Source organism: Strongylocentrotus purpuratus, unplaced genomic scaffold, assembly GCF_000002235.5.
Source record: "Strongylocentrotus purpuratus isolate Spur 01 unplaced genomic scaffold, Spur_5.0 spur5_scaffold_17, whole genome shotgun sequence".
Taxonomy (NCBI): domain Eukaryota; kingdom Metazoa; phylum Echinodermata; class Echinoidea; order Camarodonta; family Strongylocentrotidae; genus Strongylocentrotus; species Strongylocentrotus purpuratus.
Window position 1 is genome coordinate 12464358 of NW_022145602.1, and position 19926 is coordinate 12484283.

Consider the following 19926-nt stretch of genomic DNA (forward strand, 5'->3'; position numbering starts at 1 on the left):
TAAACCAATTCAATTTAATTCAATTTAATTATGTGTCTCAAATCTACTATTTTGGGGGTATATCTCTATATTTTACCAAATGAAATACATGTACATGTATATGTAGATCAAATCAAAACAATTTAAACCCCCTAAACCCTTCTTCATACACGACATGGTAAACTGCATTAAAAAAATACAGCTTTAACAAGAAATGACAGTTATACATGTACACATAGGAATAGAAGGCCTCACAAGTCTTCATATTGTTAGTCTATATATTTGCAGAGATGGTTTGAAGATACTGGTGGTGCTGGTTGTTATTTAATACCCGACTGCTAAGAAAGCATGGATGCTTGTAAGTAAGCAACCAGACAGCCGACGGCTTTAGGTACTCTCCGAAGTACCTGGTAATGAGGATTACTGCCTTACCAAAGGGCACTATAGTGCATCGCCTTGGTTTTGAACCCGGGTCACCGGATTACGAGACCACTGGTCTACCGACTGAGCTATCGCGCCTCCACTGAGAGGCTTGAAAGGCCTTGAAAGGCCAGGGACTGAAGCTAATGGTGAAAGTTAGATACTGTACATAAGAGTTATATATTCTGGGTTTATATAGTGCTTAATATATTGTCAATGTCTCTACTGGAGTACTTTACAGATCAGACTTGCCTGCACAATGTACGCACATTCTCCACTTGCTGGGGGATATTCCAGGGGGGCGGCATTTTACAGACACTCACCATGCTGAGCAAAATACATAACTTTTGCACCCTACCGGGTACCCATCTAACACCTGGGTGGAGAGTGGTAAATGTAGATTAGTGTCTTGCCAAAGGACATTAGTGCCGTGCTGGATTGCGCACCCTAAACCCTTGGATTTAGAGTCTAGTGAATGAACCACTATACCACAAAAGAGATTACTGTAAAAGTAGATAGATATGGCACCTAGATAGAGAGGTATCTTTGTATGTGTATAATCGCTGGAGTTCAGCAATCACTCACTGGACACCATATGAGGGAAATCAAAACAGGGGACGTCAAAGAAAAAGATGGAGAGATGAGCTGCAACAGTACTGGGGGAAAGGTTAATTGGCACCAACAGGCACTGAACAGAGACATTTGGAGACAGCATGCTGAGGCCTTCATCCTACAGTGGATCAATAATGGCTGCAGAAGTAAAATTAAAAGTAAAAGTGTTTTACTGTGTGAAACTGACTACAATGAATTCTGGGCCCTGTTTCATGAAGCTCTTCGTAAAGTTACGCATGACTTTACGAACGACTTGAATATGAAGTGCCAGATGGGATGCCCAAAGTTTTTCCTGATGTTTTAACAAAGAGTAACTATACTTTCAATAACCTTAATTAAATTATGGAAAAAAATATACTTTGCATTAAAAATGTTTGTTAGGATTAGAATGTTAATCTACATCTGCACAGTTCAACTTTAGTTGATGCAGTTAAAAATGATTGAGCATCCCATTTGGCTTTTCATATGTAAGTCATTCGTAAAGTCATGCGTAACTTTACGAACAGCTTCATGAAACACCCCCCCCCCCCTGATCTACTAACCAAGATCTTTCACCACCTGCTGCAAGCTTTCGACTTGATCCTCTCCAGCTCCAGCCACAGTGGTGACACCGACTTCTAACGAGACGAAGTCAGAGGATGAATCTTTCTCAAGTCCCTCTAAGAGATACGTCAAGGTCTCTGCGGTGTCGTTGATTGCCACGTCGAGTTGGAGGGGTGCGCCGACGATGGTGCCTCGAGTCACGTTGTAGTGGAAGATGTAGCTATCGAGGTTTCCTTCGGGTCGATCCCACTCCAAACGAACAGAGCAGGTTATGGACGGGATGACACGAATCTCTGCAACAGTCTCTGGATCTAGAAAACAATGCAGGGATATTGGAATTTCAATAGTGCATTTAAGAATTTCATGGAAAATGTGAGTGATTTTGTAGGAATCAATTACTTTCAATCCTCATAAAATCACCTTCGTCATCCCCATCATTGTTTTTTGACCGTCTCTTTTTTCATAGCTGTAAGGTTGGACATTCATTTTCCTTAAAGGGAACCAAAACATCCATACTAAGTTACTTTAATTGTAAAGTTTAAGATATTTTAATAAAATCAGTGAAATTTGAACAAAATCGGCAAGGAATAAGGAAGTTAAAGCTCTTTAAAATGACTAGTCACTAGAGGGCGATATTCAATTTGATGCGTCATTTGTGGCCACCTCTCCATGCCTTTTGTACCTCAAATTTCACAATTCTTTCGTTTTCTTTGTATTTATTTGTGTTCTTGATCCGACTTCATAACATGTGAAGTAGAATATCATTTAGCATTCTATAACTTACTTTCAGGGGAGTAGATTATCTCAATCACAAGAAAGAAGGAAAAACATGAAATTTGAAGTACAAAAGGCATGGAGAGTTGTCCACAAATGATGCATCAAATTGAATATCGCCCTCTTGTGACTATTCATTTCAAAAAGCTTTAACTTCCTTATTCCTTGCCCGATTTTGTTCAAATTTTCACCGATGTTATTGAAATATCTTAAACTTTACAATAAAAGTAACTTAGTATTAAAGAAGGTTTTGGTTCCCTTTAATGGCCTTTCTTCCAGCCTTCCAGGCTTCAGCATCCACCTGACTGAGACCTGATGCTCTCACATCGTCTCCTTTGAACCAGACTAATATTCAATAATGTACTGTACAGACAATTCAGTCTCTGTTTGTTTTTTCATATTTCACGTTTTCAGAATACATAGTAAAAACAAATGAATTCTATTGTCAAAGGCAAGAAAAGAACGTGAGCAGCCCATATTAATTTCTGTACATGCAGCCAATGGGGCCAATTTGTCCAATGGGGCCAATCCGGACCAATTGAAACCAATTGGGGACCCATTAAAGTCTAATGGGGCCTAGGCCAATGGGGCCAATGGGGCCAATTTGTCCAATGGGGCCAATCCGGACCAATTGAAACCAATTGGGGACCCATTAAAGTCTAATGGGGCCTAGGCCAATGGGGTCAATGGGGCCAATTTGTCCAATAGGGCCAATCTGGACCAATTGAAAACATCTGAGGTCCCATTGAAACCTGTTAAAACCTATTGAGACCTATTGAGACCAATTGAAACCAATTGAAACCAATTGAAATTTCAACTGGTGTTCAATTGGTTTCAATTGGACTTTCGTCTTGGGGTATTTATTAAACGAGACGGAACTACAAGAAGAGTGAAAGCTAAGGAGCCTACAGTGAAAACTGTGAGTTATATGCCCCAATTAATGTTGCCAGTGTGAGTGTTGGATCACCCATGGACATACTTGTGTACTGTGTGGCTCCGATGGAGGTGACTGCCTGAACAGTTCCCAGGGCATCCACCATGAAACTATACCGAGTGCCTGGCACCAGACCGTCGATGGTGTAGTCAGTCTGGCTAGGATCGTCCACCGAGATGTCCTGGACTGACCCGTTGTTGGCAGTCTCCCAGTAGCTGACCACGTAGCTGCTGACGTCCAAGAGAGGGATGTCTGTCCCCCAAACTATGGAGACTGCGGTGGTGTTGAAGCTGGTTATGTTGACGTGGAGCTCAGCAGGTGGGACTACAGGAGAAAAAATAGTTCATAAATAAAATAAATAGGTCATAGTTATTAGGTTGTATGATGGGGTTATTTTCATGTTCCATAATCATTTTGTGTGTGTGTCACTGTCTGTTTCTGCACGTTTATACATATTTATACATATATCAATGACTGTAACATCAAGTACTCTTTAAAGTGTTGTGATATTTGAAGGGTTGAAGTGATGGTGACTGCACGTTTCATTACTAACAGAAGGCAACAATGATGTTGATCTTTTCTCAGATGATTTCTTACATGATCTTGTCCCACCATGAGCAGAACATGAGAATCAGATATTTCTAAAATGACTGTAATGACAAGTACCCTTGTGTGGGTGTAATTGCGTTTCTACAGACATGTATCAATCAATCATGATTATTTGCGTCTGAGGACCTACTTTTAACGTCACCATCCGAAAGACGTGACGCAGTTTCGAACCTGCGTCCTTGGCTGAATCAGTTCATAACTTCCATTGCTAGCTGGATTACAGTCGCACGCCACAACACCCCGTTGTTTCTGTTGTCTTTTGTATAAGGGGTAGGGTGACTGCGACGGTTTCTTTACAATTCACAATATACTTACATAAGGTGACAATGGTAGTGAACTTCTCGCTAGTGATCTGGTTAGCCCCCGTGCCAACGACAGCAGCGAGTGAAACCAAATACTCCGCTCCTGCTTCCAAGTCTGACAGCGTTCGTTCCATGACAGCTGGTCCAAGCTCCAGCGAGTTGGTCTCGCCATAAGCCCAGCAGAGCCTGAATCCTTGATAGCTGGTAAGCGGTGCTTTCCAGTCGATGGTGAGACTTGTCGTTGTGAGGTCGGAGAGCATGATGTCGGTTGGTTTGTCTGGGCCTGGAATTATGAGAACGAGAAATACACAGAATTAACCCGATTGCCTTATTTCACCTTAAGCCTAGGTCACAAATGCCATTACAAACGCCGTAGGAACGATTTTCAGACAATGGAAATTCAGGAAGACAATGGAAAAACAGGGAGATTCGTACGAACCTTTGTGACTGTAGCATTACTTCAGATAATTTATATAATCTCAATGCTGTTAAACAATAATATCTCTAATTCATATGGGGTAAATTTGCCTCAACAAAAACTTTTTTTTAATGTAATATTCCTTAACCCTTTTAACATTGATAGCAGTTTCAGTGTAAGGTCTGATTTCATGTGTACACAACTGTAAATATTTTTAATGTTTGTTATATTTATTTCAATTTTCTATAGTATTTTACTTTACTTGACCTGTGTTTTGTAGTAAATGAATTGCTATCTTCCTACTTTTTATATGTCTTTTTTCTGTGATTTACATTTGTATGCTTTAGATTTTTAATTGCAATCGAAAATATATGATACTTGATATTGGATACTAGTGATCCGACATTTGCTCCTGCAACAATTTCTCAGAATTAATTTCATCATAGGTATTGGGTAAGGAATTGGTAAGTGGTTTTTCTTATAACCCTACTAGTAATCTGATTACATTTTTTTTTCTTATTCCTTTTTTTTTGCTTTGCTAGTCAAAAATTTGGGTAAATTGGACCTCCCTTTCACAAAACCCTGTATCTGCCCCTGATATGCCATAAGGAATCTCATTATCCATACGCACAGGTACATGTACACGTTCTGCTTTTTGTAATGGCATAAACTTACGGGTGTACATAGGTGCACTTCTCTGTCTGTTACTGTTGACAATCAGCTCCACCCTGTACAGCTCGCCTGGCATCAAACCAATGAAGGTATGCTCTCTAGTCTCGCTGGTATTCACCTGGACGTTTTGGACATCGATGCTCAACTCGTTCTTCAAGTTCAGAAGGTAGAAGTCGAAGGGTCCGTTGGTATCGGCCGAGACCATACCCCATGCGAAACTGATTGACGTGGTCGTGACCTCGTTGAAAGAAATGTCACCTTCCTCCATACGTGCTGAAAGTTGCCACATTAAATGCAAGTGAATAACAATTAAAAAAAAATAATGTTAATGAAAGTTAGGAGGCTCTCTTAGAAGCTGCCAAAACAACAACCCACATCCCTCCCCAATCACCTAATTGATGTTTGTTGGGATATCATTGAAAGAAATTTGGCCTTCTTCAATACGTGCTACCAGATGTCAAATGAAAATAAAATCAAACTTTTAATTGTAATGAAAATCAGAAGGTTTTAGGACCTCCCAGATGTTGAATCAAATCGAATCAATTCAAATAAGAGAGTCTTTGATTGTAATGAAAATCACATGGCTCTCTTAGAACAAGGCTGCCAAAAACCAAACTTCCCTTAAAGAGTTTCAGAAGTAGCAACCCCCCTCCGACAAGCTGATTGAAGTGGTGGTGACCTCATGGGAGGAAGTTTGACTTTATTATTGTTATTATGTATTTGCCGTCACCTGCGCCTGGGAGACGAAAAGCGAACTTTATCACTGTAACCCTCTGGTCTCTCCTCCCGGTATAACTAATTGGATTGTGCAGGTGGACCACTATACCAGGGTTTCCCCCTACTAGTACACAAATAGTGCAGTAGTGGGTTCTTAATGTGCAAAGGGTGTGACTCTTCTCTACATGGGCCTCCCTTTAAAGGTAAAGACCAGTTCTGGTCATGCGATTGCATTGTGAAAGAAACGTTGTGGAATCGATCAGAAAAGATGGATCATCTAGCATATAAGTATTGGTGTGTACTGCAAGGTTCTGGAATCATCAAAATGATAAGAAATTTGACTCAGTCTTGGTAAAGTTACAAGCACTGTACACAGAAAGGTGTATATGGGACTATGTAACACGTGCGCGATATGTATCGGTCCGAATAGATATAATATAAATATATCAATTAGTAGGCGGTTTCCCAGCAAAATTTGTATCATCACGTATTAGTCAAGACATATTCTTCTACATGATTGGTAATAAGGGCTTCCATTTCATTTTTTGAGAGGGGGGCTTTTCCAAAAATGGTCTATACCTTTAACATCCTATCCAAGAGACACCCTTTCAAAAGAGCTACCAGATGTTCTAATCAAATCAGAGACATTTTCATTAAAATAAAAATCATGAGGCTCACCTTGAATTAAGCAAGCCAAAATAAAGTCCCCCCCCCCCCAAGATATTAATTAAGGCTCCTCTGTCCCCCTCCAAAAATATGATTCAGAAACAAGACATAGACGTACGTGTTGTTACATCCATTGTACTCGGACTGCTCTCTGTGCGTCCATCCTCAGCGACAGTGTTCACATCCACGGCGTAGTCTGTGTCTGGTAGAAGATTATTGAAGGTATACTCCGGACAGGCGTCCGTCGGAATCAAGAATTCGTCTCCGTCTGGTCCAGCGTCCAAGCCCTGGCTGCGTCGTCTGACCCTCAGGCGTAGGAAACGGTACCTGCTCAAGAAGGAAAGTAGCAGAACTAAATCACTTTTTTGTAAAAATAAATTCAGCTTTTTTGTTTTAATCTTCTCAGATTTTCTGCAGATTGTTAGGTTGAAGGATACATAACATACATATCCTCTCATAAACACTGGCATATGAATAATTTCAAAACATTGCAGCTACTCATGATTTTCATGATTACATTTAAATCTCATAATGTCGTAATCCTTTAGAAGAGACATTATTTGATGAAAGAAGCAGAACAACTTGTTGACCAGGGTAATGGATGTCCTTGGCTGCTTATATCTCATCAACCGCCCCCTCCTAACAAGAAAATTCTAGTGCCCCCTCAGTAGCTGGACTGAAGCTTCGCCATCAACATCTGCAAAGGGGCAGTGCCATTGTGTAATACTGCCCTCTTTGAGGCATTGCTGTCATAGTTATGTTCATATGAAAGCCGTTGTCCTTAGCCCCCTTTCAGCGGTTTCTCATGCATAAATGAATTGTAACTGTTAGTAACAAGGGTCCTATGCGTAATCAGTTAACTCTGTTAACTAAAACACATAAATGTAAAGCATAATTATTATACTTCATTTCATCATGAACAAAAACTGCAATGGTTTACCGCTTCATATTTGGATAAGGTCATTTTATACAAGCTAGTACCTACCTTCCTCTTCGTGGCAAAGTAATTTGGATGGTGAAAGACGTGGGCCGTCGGAGTACAATGATGACCTGCACTACAGGCAATGGTGCTGTATTAGGGGAGTTACAATTAAAAAAAAAAAATCATTCATCACAAACCACGATTACAGCAAAGGACGTGTACATGTAAAGCCTTTATATATTATCATACAGTCAAACCTGTTCTACCAATCCCTTCTTCTTTTTTTTGACAAAAATTTCTATAAAATTGGTCTATACCAATCAATTTTCCTGTACCGATCATGCAGCCTGTATACAGCTTCGACTGTACATGTAATGTAGTAACATTCCTATAACCTTCTACAGTTTACATTGTATCTTCTAATTTGAATGATACTACATTATGCATACTCATGTTCATGCACTATTTTCCCTTAAGAACATTTTTCAATCATACATTAACCCTAATTATATACCTCACTTAAGAAATCCAGCCATCTGATTGGTCGAAATTGGAGTCGTGATTTTAGCCATTCCCGTAAAGAAACAAACAATGCCAATACCGGTTAATAGTCCAAGAGTGAGATCCTCAAAATTCTGGTTACCATGAAAATAGTACAATTTTGCTGCGATATCCATTGGTTTACGTGTTAAAATTTCCTTTGTCCGAATGCGGACACCATACATTGCTTTTTGTCTGCGATTCCCAAATGATCAAAACTTTCAGTCATTTTTCTGGCAAAGATAAACAGTTTCTCAGATTTCCTGTGATCTTTTAACCAATCTTTACTCAATAAAAGGATAAGGTAAGAATTCTTGGGAGATTTTTGTTTCAATTCGGCATATAAAAGACATATTGGCTGCTTTAATATTCAAGGTCTGGCTGATTTATAGGCTCTCGAGAACTTGCACATCTTGCCATGACCCCTCAGCATGCCGCCCACTCAGGCACACCTCTGGGTCATGGCAAGATGCGGGCGCGTTCTCTTGAGCCTATAAAACAGCCATGCCTCTCGAAGCAGTCAATATCTCTATAATATAAATATTGCAAATATGTTTTTATACAACCCCTGTATTAAAAACATATCTATTCCATCATCAATAACTAAGACAAGGAAATTTTGAAATTTCTGTACAGAGCAATTTGGAGAGGAGCTTGTATGTGCATCACAGCCTTGCCAATTTGTGGTTCAATGATGACAACTTTAAAAATCTTAACTTTCCAATTCTAATCAGATTTTGCACAAACTTTCACTAATATTCTCTGCTTTTATTAAAACCAACTTAATACTAGGGTGGATTTCCCCTTTAAATGTATCCTTCACATGCATATTCAACTGCAAGTATTTTCAGGATGTGTAGCCGTTGGACCCTTGGCCATACATTTCATGGTTTTCATCATCAGTTTACGAATACACAATTAAATCATTCTTATTACCAAGCACAAAGGTCACGCCGGTTGTCGATCCCGTAGCTGTATAGTGTAAAGTAAAGTGGTATGCAGTGCCTGGGGACAGGTTGCGGAGGATCAGCTGCCTGGTGTCGAGGAAGATGGGAGAGCTGGGTGTACCTTCCTGAGGTGTATATTCCACCTTGTACGAAGATGCCCCATAGTCCTGCCAGTCGAGAAAGACTTCTTGTCCCCCAGAGGGGGAGGTGGAGGTGGAGACCATTAGGTTTTGGGGATCTGAAGAAAAGAGCGGCAACAAATCAAGTAGAAAATATCCCCTCTTAAAACATGATTGGACATGTAAAGTATATCCATTCTCCAAATTTCAAATTTCATTTCATTAATAATATTGTTTTATTCTGCTTCATATCATTATTATTATTATATTTTTTAACTCTATTTCATTCTATGTTATTCTATTTATACTTCTTTTTTTTCTTTTTTTTTCATTTTACTAATTTTGTTTCATTTCTTTTTTATTTTGTTTTTATCTATTCATTCATTTAGTCATTTATCAAAGCATATCTTAAATCGATGTGCATCATCTTCATCATCCTCACAGTATTAACATACCAAGGGGCGACACAAATTGCCAATTTCTTATTGATTTGTTAAAATTTTCTTATACCAGGGGTGAAAGTAAGCACTAAAAAAAAAAGAAGAGGATTCGGGGGAAACTAGATGCCTCCGCCAAAGAGCGATTTCACAAACCAAAACAGAAGCAATTTGTCAAATTCAAGTTAAATTGTAATCCATTAACAGGTTCTCAGAATATCGTGATTACAAGCTGTTTTTCATATACCTGTATGACCCTTTTATCTTTGACCTCATGACCCTAAAATCTAATCAGTTAATTGGATCTGAAAGATACATACATGTCCTGAGTTTCATAGCAATCCATCTGTCAGTTCTCATGTTAATGCGTTCACAAGCTATTTTTGCATAAATAATGAGCCATGTGACCTTTGACCTTGTGACCCCCAAATCTATTCACTTCATTAGCTCTGCATAATACATACATGATATAAGTTTGGCAGGAACTCATCAATCGGTTCTTGAGAAAACGTGATCACGAGCTGTTTTTGCATACATAATGAGCCCTGTGACCTTTGACCTTGTGACCACAAAATCTAATCAATTCATCGGCTCTGCAAGATACATACATGACTAAAGTTTAGCAGGAACCCATCAATCGGTTCTTGAGAAAACGCGATCACAAGCTGTTTTTGCATACATAATGAGCCCGGTGACCTTTGACCTCGTGACCCCAAAATCTAATCAATTCATCGGCTCTGCAAGATACATACAGGACGTACGGACGGACAGAGGAAAACCCGAAAACATAATGCCTCTGGCTACATCGTAACGGAGGCATAAAAATGTCATCTAACAACATTCCCTCCCCCACCCCCCCCCCCCCCCCACCCCCGACCCCTTCTGAGTAAGAAAATTGGGGAAAATTAGGAAAGAATCAAGAAAATAAGGGAAAAATCAGGAAACAGGAAATAGGGATAAAATCGGGGGAAAAAAGAAGGAAAAAAAAATCGGCAAACCAATTTAAATCAGGTAATTATCAGGCCTGGTATACACCATTTTAATTCCATTTTACAATTTTTATTAGTTGTCACATTAGGAAACAGCTAGTGGCAACCACAAGTGATTATTTCTAAATTTGAAGAGGAAATGTTAATTTCATTTGGCCATTTAGAAACACTGTGACCTGCTATGGGTTAAAGTTAATGTATAGAGGCTGTATTACGTGTCCTGCAGGTCATGGTAGTAGGTTCTCCTCTTAAGTCTCCTAGCGTACTCCTGACGATGAAGGTGTAGATCGTGTTGTCCATCAGGTAGTCAGCCGTCGCTTGGAGCTGCTCATCCTTCTCTACCGATTCCAGAGGGATCTCTTCGCCATCACCGGTCTGTGTGCTGATAGCATAACCATCAAAGTTACCCTCCTGCGTTGAGCCCCACTCAATCTCGAGCAGACTTTGTGTGGTCTTTGTGGGGTCACAGGAGATGTTTCCTGGCATTCCGGGCACTAATTAAATTGAAGGGAAATTTATTTTGAGTAATATCACAAAAAGATGGAATATCAAAACAGATAACAATATCAAAATTACATATAAATTGACATAATAACATTCAATATACATGTTTACAGAAAATTTGAAAGTTTAATAAACCAAAGAACAAATGTAAAATGTTCCATCCGTAAAAGCCAACAAGGAGTGACAATGGAATGTACAAGGTACACAAGTAATAATAACATAAGGTGTAAAAAAAAGGGATTGCATTTTGGTATGAGAATTGAGGTTATAAAAACTAATTACCGTCGATGCTATAATGTTAAATTAAAATATTATATTTATGCATCAACGTTTTTGTGAACGAAAAAGCAAAGCAAAACAAAACAAATACTTTGTTTATATGTTTATACATGTTCTTACTTATTTTACTTATTATAAAGAAAAGATATTAATTGAAAAGTCTTTTTAAAGGGACTTGGTAACATTGTTCAGGTTAGAGATAGTGGTACTAAGGTAGTGACTTCAATGCTAGATGTACAATTAAAGATATCCTGAAAATTTGAGTGAAAACGGACCATTATTCATGGTACAAATTGGGAAAAACTGATCTGATCGATTCCTTAATTCTCCCAACTATGTTATTACAATTTAATTACATTTTAGGTGAATATAAATCGTCACAAAGCAATAAAATGGCTCTACATTCCATTCCAGACATTTAAGTGTTGACAGATTTAATATAGCCTGTTTAAGGTCTTTTTTTCATGGAAAAACGGTGGGGAAAATTCAAAAATGGTTGGGAGAATTTACTGTTGATCACTGTTAGAGGGTGTTATGCATAGACACCTTCAAAGAAAACCATAGATATCTTCGTGGTTTGAGAATTTTGTTGGAATTTTCGCATGGCAGAGGGTTAGTACAGTAGAGGGAATATAGTAAGTAACATTTTATACAAAAATCAAGCAATTTTTTCATCAAATTTCAACAATGTTACCGAATCACTTTAAACAAATTGTTAAATCAAACAGACTGTAAAAAAGCAGTTAGGAAATTCAAAAATTTTAGGACAAACATAACAGAGAGGAGTGTTTGATATATTAGAAAAAACATTCAAATGATGTAATTTATCAGCATTTCTTGCGTAGCAGGTATGGATTGAAGAATTTAATTTACCGGTAATAAAGTTTAATCATTGATACATTTATTATCAAATATTGTACAATGTGAATCACATTATTACATGTAGCATATTATGTAAAGAGCGGTAATGTATAAGGTGTACATATGCTTCAGTTTATTTTTGTATATATTTTTTGTATATAATTGATAACCAAAAATTGTTTCACTGTTATTGAAAAAAAAAATACACCTTGTGATTCAATGATTCACTGCTATTTGTTGGCTCCATTTACCAAATGTATCATGCTGAAATACAATGTATCTCAAATTTTGGTAATAAATGAAAAAATAACAAGACAAATGCAACATTACTGCCTCTCCTTTATGCCTCTGCCCTAATTTCAGTATAAGAAATGGATGAAAATGTTCATGACATATCACAATGGAAAAAAAAGTCTCTAATAAAATTGCAACTGATGACTAAGATCTTGACCTTGTTGTTCTCTCTGACATGTGACCTTTGACCTAGTTACTCTAAAATCTATATAGATTGTCCTCCTATGGTGATACATGCTATCATCAAGTTTGAAGTTCATAACTGAAGTGATTCTTGAGATATCATGTTAACAAGAAAGAGGAACGGACGGACAGCACTAAAACATTATGGCCCGTATACTGAAGTCGTGTCTAACTTAGTCATGTCTAAAGTTAAACAACGGTTTAGTTAGACACAACTTAAACGTGAGGTCGCATGTAAGTCACGTCTAACTAAACAACTGTTTAAGTCCTGTCTAAGTCCTGTTTAACTACGAAGTCGCTCCTGACTTTAGTCACTACTTCTGCGCATGCCCAGTATGCCCAGTAGGTGTTAATTCGGACGATAGACCCGATGCGCTTGTGTGTGTGCATGCACTGGATAAATAAATTAACACGCACAGCTAGCTGTGCGCGTGCTAGTAATGTGATCATGACGTCATGACTAGACTGCATGTACTGTGTACGTACACACTGGATTGGTGCACAGTACAAACACACTAATAATATCACTATCAGTGCCTCAGTGCTCGGAAGAACCAGAAAAGAAACCTCCCCAACAGAATGGTTAGTTTATTATAGATTATGGAACTACCAAGATGTCACCATTAGATCAGAATAGTTAATAATATCGAGAAAAAATCCTGCACAACGTATTTGCAATTTTAGAGGATGCACGTACCATTATTCTCCCCTGCAAATTTGGGTTACCAAGTAGAGTGTACCGTATACGTTGAAAAGCAGCAGAATCGTGCCCTTAAACAGGACTTAAACAACCCCTCGCAGTTGTCTAATGTTAAACAGGACTTAGACAGGACTTGATTCAATCAAGACTTCAGAATACAAAAAAAGTTAGACACGACTTTGTGACTAAAGTTAGACAGGACTTAGACAGGACTTAGACAAGTGTTTAGTTAGACAGAAGTAAGACACGACTTCAGAAAAAGGGCCAATGCCTCTGGCACCACCTTCGGTGGCCGGAGGCAAACAAATTTCAAAGCACAAATGCAGAAAGAGAAGTTATGGATGTGAGAGGCTATAAAAACACTCTACTGTATTTGAAGATAAAACTTATTACTGGAATGGGATGTAAACAGAAAGTCTACTAAATATTAGGAAATGTTGATTATAAAGACAAATAATTTCTGTGTATGCTTTTCTTGAAAATAACTGTGTGATAATCTCAGTAAATGAATCATAAGTGACAGCGTTCGACTAATCATTTGATTGGAATCTGGGAGTGGGTGGCATAATGAGAAATTTACACAATCCTCCTGAAAAAAAATACATTTGAAAACATTGAACAGAGAAACCTGATACCTCTGTAACAACCCCAAACACAATTGTATACATGTACTTACATGTGGTGACATCAAGGGAATGTACTGCTGTATCCAATTGGCCTTCTACTTCAACAAGCAGGTAAACGGTGTAGTTAGTGCCAGGGATGAGGTCGCTGAATTCAACGCCTAGGACATCACCAAGGCTTACGTTCTTTATAGAGTCTATCGCGTCGCCCTCCTGGAAGGTAATACGCAATACGAAACCAGTCACCTCTGGTCGGGTGGTGTTGCCCCAGGAGACAGAGATGGACGTGGACGTCCTTGTCTGCAGGCGTAGTTCCTCTGAGTTTTGTTGTCCTAGGAAAGAATGAAGGCAAGAGAAGGATATTGAATGGTGTTGGATAGTTTTGTGTTGTCATGACTGGATGGTTAATTATATAACTAGTTATGAATGGTTATAACTGGTTGTGGACGGTTATGAAATGTGATGACTGGTTATGAATGGTTATAAGTGGTTATGGATGATTATAAAATGTGATGGCTGGTTATTAGAGGTTTTGGATAGTTTGTGGTAAATTAAAAAATGTATTAACTGGTTATGAATGGTTATAAGTGGTTATTACTGTTTATAAATGTGATGACTGGTTATGAATGGTTATAAGTGGTTATTGATGATTACAAAATGTGATGGTTGGTTGGTTATAAGTGGTTGGGGACGGTTTGTGGATGGTTATAAAATGTGATGGCTGGTTATGAATGATTAAGTGGTTATAAATAGTTATGACTGGTTATGAATGGTTTTGACTAGTAATGGCTGGTCATGAGTTGTTATAACTAGTTATGAATGATTATGACTGGTTAAGCCTGATCATTCATGGTTATAAACGATTATATATGATAATGACTCGGTATGCCTGCTTATGACTAGTTAAGACTGAAAAGGCTATAAAAGAGGATGAGAGATTGAAAATCAACTCACTTGTCATTGCAGTTATTTCTGTTGCATCACTCCTCTCCTCTCCTGCCAAGGCATATACCATGATGTTATACAAAGTACCCGGTTGTAAGTTAGGTATAATTGCAGTGTTGGTCCCCATGTTGATGGGGTCTAGGGCCATCACAGAATCAGGACTCCGAACCGGAGCGTATTCGACGAGGAACATGTTAAAAGAACCATCGATTGGATTCTCCCAGGATATGGTAAGAGTGAAAATGGTGCTATCATCAAGAGTCACGTTATTTACTGGCAGTGGTTCTGTTAAAAGAAGGACAAGGAGTCAAAAATAAACAACCGGTGCTTCTTGTTCTTTTATTATTCTCGTAAAGCCCCTTTAGAAACCATTATATCGACCAATCACAACAATTCTAGACTCAGCTAAACATTCTGTACATGTACATATATGTTTCCGGTAAATGTGTATATTTATTATTCTTTTAAAAGTCAAGTTTGGAATCATTATACATGTATATGTACATGAAAGAACAAGTTTTTAGCTCTCTGAATTGGGGGTACCACCCTGGTATTCTCTTTCTTCAGTTAAATTTTCTTTATAAACCATTTGAAGCCTTTACAAACATTTACTTTAGGAGGACAATCTCAGTCAAAGAAAAATATCAGGAACCCATCAAAGTGTTAAAATTTTGTGCAGAACTTTCCACAAGGGTATAAAAAGTGGCCACTGTAGACAGGTGGCCTTTCTGGACAGCTCCTTCAACACGTTTTCTTCTAGAGGGAGACAAAATACAGGGCCATTATACACAGGTGACTTGTTTGTAGAGGTGGCCCCTAAGAAAGGTTTCACTGTATTTCATTGCTCTTTAAGAGGAAACATCAAACTGTATTAAAACATCGATTATAGTAACTGGCTTAAAATAATTACAACATGACCTACTTGTGTATTGCCTCATAAATGGCAGCAAACAAAGAAAGTCCCACGCAACGGTGATGTGCACATCGTCCCCTGGCTGCAAATTTCCGATTGAAAGTTCGTGGGCACCAGAAACAGTTGCATTTAAGGGATCTCCAGAAGCAACCGTCCATTGCACTGTGAATTCGTCCTCGCCGGGCACTTCCGACCAAGTGATGTTGAGGCTTGTAGTGCTCACGTCTGTTACAGTGATGGCACCACCTCTGTCGCCTGCATTAGAAAAGTGGAAAAACTATTGCGTGAGGATGCTTTGTGGTATTGATTGAAGACTTTTATTTGGAATATACTCTTTGAAAGCATTTTTGTTCAATTTCACGCTCTTTGACCTGTACGACATACATGTATGACACTTAAATTTATTATTTGGCTAGTTATATTTCATCCATAAATAAAAATATCTTGATATCACCATTGATTTGTAGATCTTTCCGGTAGCACTAACATTATCAAATGCTCGTATCAAGAGACTTTTCATTCTTGGATACTGCGCATATCACATGAAATTGCTTTTCTTCTAAAGGTTGATCATGTAGAAAACAACCTTTGAATAGTGATTTAGTAGAACAGGGAATTTTTAACAAACAAATGCACCTGACCAACCGAAAATTCTATATTTTGCCATAAGGAGCAATCGCTCAGTGGTAGAGCAGTGGTCTTGTAACCAGGATGTCCTGGGTTTAAACCAAGTTTATGCGCCAGTGCCCTTTGGAAAGGCATTACTCCTCCGTACCAAGTCCCTTGGAGAGGACTTGAAGTCGTCGGTCCCCTGGTTGCTTACTTACAAGCATTCACATGCTTCTTAGCAGTCATGTAAAACAAACAATTTAGTACATCTACACAGTATGTTGAGAGACAACCAATAGTAAAATGACTTGTCTAGAGGAATAAACACCTAACTGACTTTTAAACCCAGGATCGCCTGAATAAATGTCAAGAGCACAAACCCCTCTACTGCATCATTAAGGGTAAAAGCCACTACAGGGTAACAAGACAGTGGTCTCAATTAGTTCTTTCTTCACAATCAGAGTCGTGGCTGGCACTGTTGCTGGTTCAGTTGATGATATGCTAAAATTTGAACGTATGTTGAAGAAAGAGTATATTGTGCCAAGTCTCTAAATGTGTCGTGTTCAGCATGTTTATGTAAGGCCTCCTTTATCCATCTGGTGAGCTGTCTCATGAGCGTATGCTGCTCTTATTTCAGTTCAAGCAATGACTGGTGGTGGCAACATGGTCACTGATTCGGAGATGCAACTGTTCCATTTTTGCCATATTTGTTCTGTTTTTTTGGCTATGAATACGGCAGTATGTTTTGTTTAAAAATATATTTAAAAAATTAAAAAATTATTGAAATTTTTCTTAGTTTCTGATCATGGGCTTTGTGTCATAAGTGTATTATGCACCTATGTCCTCAAACGATGTACGCAGGATGGTAATACGGGCCCCAAACTGCGCACAATGCGAACAACCCACTTGTACTGTATCCATGTCGCGCTCTGATCCAGGTACATATACGTGTTACTGCCGTTTTTTTAAAGCTGCTCGATTGGGCGATATGTTAAGGTGAGATATTTTCAAAAATACTGTATTTTGCTCTTAAGTATACTTTTTTGTTGTTGATGAAGGTTGGCATCTCTGCTGATTGCATCAGCAACAGCGCTAGGTCTGAAGGAGCTTGCAGCACAGCAAGTGAAAGCTTTACCAAAACAGGTTATTGTTCCACTGGTTGTGAAAAAAGGACTTATTTTCGAATGAAAACACCAATCATATAAACCTCTTCAGCCATACCTGTTGTGCTGTACACCATGACGACCTCACTGCTTTTGTCTCCGCTCATCACCTCAACTGAAACGTTGTAAGACGTTGCAGGCTCCAATCCATCAAGGTACACCGTTTGATAGTCACACATTCCACCGGTGCCGTTGCCGCGGCTCAACGTTCGCATCGAGACATCAGGGACGATGGTGATGCTGATGTTGTCAAAGTCACTATCTGGGAGACACCATTGGTAGAGCAGGTTGCAGGAGGTGGTATTGGTGACGGAAGGATCGTAGATGGGTAAAGGATCTGCATGGGGAAAGTAACAAAAAATACATTTTTTTTTAAATACACTATTTCAATCCTATTATTTCATTTAGGATATTGGGGGGGGGGGACCATAAGCTATGCAGTTTTATTTTAAAGGTGGAGATGTGTCATTATAAATTCTCTTCTTTATCTTTATTCTGCACATTCTGAAGTTGACTTGTGGAAAATATCACAGGAAATGTCAATAACACATAATTTCACATAATTTACAATTCCCATGTAAAAAAAAATTAAGAAAATGAAAGGGTTCAAAGATATTATGTAGTGCTACTAGATCAAAGTCATGCATGGGACAGAAAGTGGATGTTTTTTTTTACATAAATACCCTAAACTGTTGCCAAAAAGTACATTGCTACGATCTGAATTCAGGCCTTGGCTAAAAACTACCATTCCTGATAATAACGATGCTCTTACTTGTGCGAATGGCATCGGTGGAGTAGTTAAAAGCCAGGGGCCAGACGACAGTGAAAGTATACTCCCTTCCCGGAGTGAGCCCAGTGAAGTTCACATAGTAAATGTTGTTGAGGCCTTCCGCAATCGCAGAGGACTCGTCAATGTCTTGTGTGGCTTGCTCATTGCCATCTGGAGGGCTGTACGAGAGAGTGTAGTCCACGACACCCGGGATCGTCACCCATGACACAGAGATGGTATCTGTGGCAATGTCCTTTAATATCAGAGGGGACGTCTCAGCTGTATTACATTGAAATGATTGAATTGAAATTCATGTTTTAATATCAACAATATTTGTTATTTTTCTAACACATATCTACCATGCAAAGTGCTCAAAGTGCTCCAACATTGCCCCGGCTCTGCTAGGCTACCGATTTCGTTGCTGACAACATACAAAGGACTCCTTTAAATGACCATAGAATGAAGCCTTACTCAAAAAGACTGCATGAAGTAATATTCAATGGAATTGGCAATATCTTTCAAAATTGCAGTTGAATCATTTTGTTGTGGGCTGAAACGTAAAATGCCTATATATACTTGTAAAGGTGGCGATATATAGCCATTTATGAATATCGTGTATTACATCCTCAAGGGAGAAAAATTTAGTGTTCACTAAAGACAGTGATTTGGCTATTGTGTAGAGGTAGGTACTATATACAGCTTTGACTAAGTTTGGCTGCAAATAAGTGTCATCATTTTTAGAGAAAACTCACTCAGGGTTATGAAGTCAGTAACCTTATTGCTGAGGACGTAATCGCCCTCACGATCCCCAACGAACGTAGCAACAGAAACAACATACTCCTCGTTGGGAGTAGAGATAACCCATGGGTAGGTGGTGGCATCTCCATCAAGCCAAGCTTTGTTGTCTTCAGTAGTAGCAGAATACCAGCAGATGAGGAAGCCGTCGTACATGGTGCTGGGTGATGTCCAGGTGAGGTTGATGGTGTTTTCTTGGGGTGTTAGCACCAGGTTCGAGATTGGATCAGGCTCTAAGAAGGTAGAAATGTTTAAAATGATAGATGATGACATTTAAAATACAATCATTATACATGTCATTCATTCATACCTGCCATCAATGATTCATTTATCATCATCATGCATTCATCATTCATTCATACTTGCCATCAATTAATCCATCGTATCAATAGTCAATCATTCATTCATAGGTTTCATTAATCATTCATTCGTACATGTACTAGTAGATGTCATCAATTAATCATTAATTTATTTCATCATTCATAATTTTTCAAATTTGCCATTAATTTTCCATTCATACCAGTAGTTACCATCAATCATGCTGTACTTTTCATCAATCATTCATTCATGTTTACAGTAATCCTACATCATAGTTTCATTCATACTTGCTTTTGATTATTCATACATACCAGAAGTTGCCATCAATCATTTAATAATAATAATAATATTAATTATCTTTTTAAAGTCC

The 19926-nt window shown here is 38.5% G+C and overlaps 1 protein-coding gene across 1 annotated transcript in view; it reads right to left on the bottom strand.

Annotated features, from left to right (window-relative positions):
- LOC100889066 overlaps window positions 1-19926 on the bottom strand; it is a 172693-nt gene that overhangs the window by 34459 nt on the left and 118308 nt on the right. The window contains exons 65-78 of the mRNA XM_030988179.1: window positions 19196-19471; window positions 18447-18722; window positions 17733-18011; window positions 15912-16157; window positions 14999-15274; window positions 14098-14376; window positions 10816-11094; window positions 9045-9293; window positions 7632-7716; window positions 6765-6973; window positions 5267-5536; window positions 4187-4456; window positions 3308-3586; window positions 1554-1865 (exon numbers count right to left, since the gene is read on the bottom strand). Of these exons, the coding sequence (XP_030844039.1) occupies window positions 1554-1865; window positions 3308-3586; window positions 4187-4456; window positions 5267-5536; window positions 6765-6973; window positions 7632-7716; window positions 9045-9293; window positions 10816-11094; window positions 14098-14376; window positions 14999-15274; window positions 15912-16157; window positions 17733-18011; window positions 18447-18722; window positions 19196-19471 (3585 nt within the window). The remainder of the gene's footprint in view (window positions 1-1553; window positions 1866-3307; window positions 3587-4186; window positions 4457-5266; window positions 5537-6764; window positions 6974-7631; window positions 7717-9044; window positions 9294-10815; window positions 11095-14097; window positions 14377-14998; window positions 15275-15911; window positions 16158-17732; window positions 18012-18446; window positions 18723-19195; window positions 19472-19926) is intronic.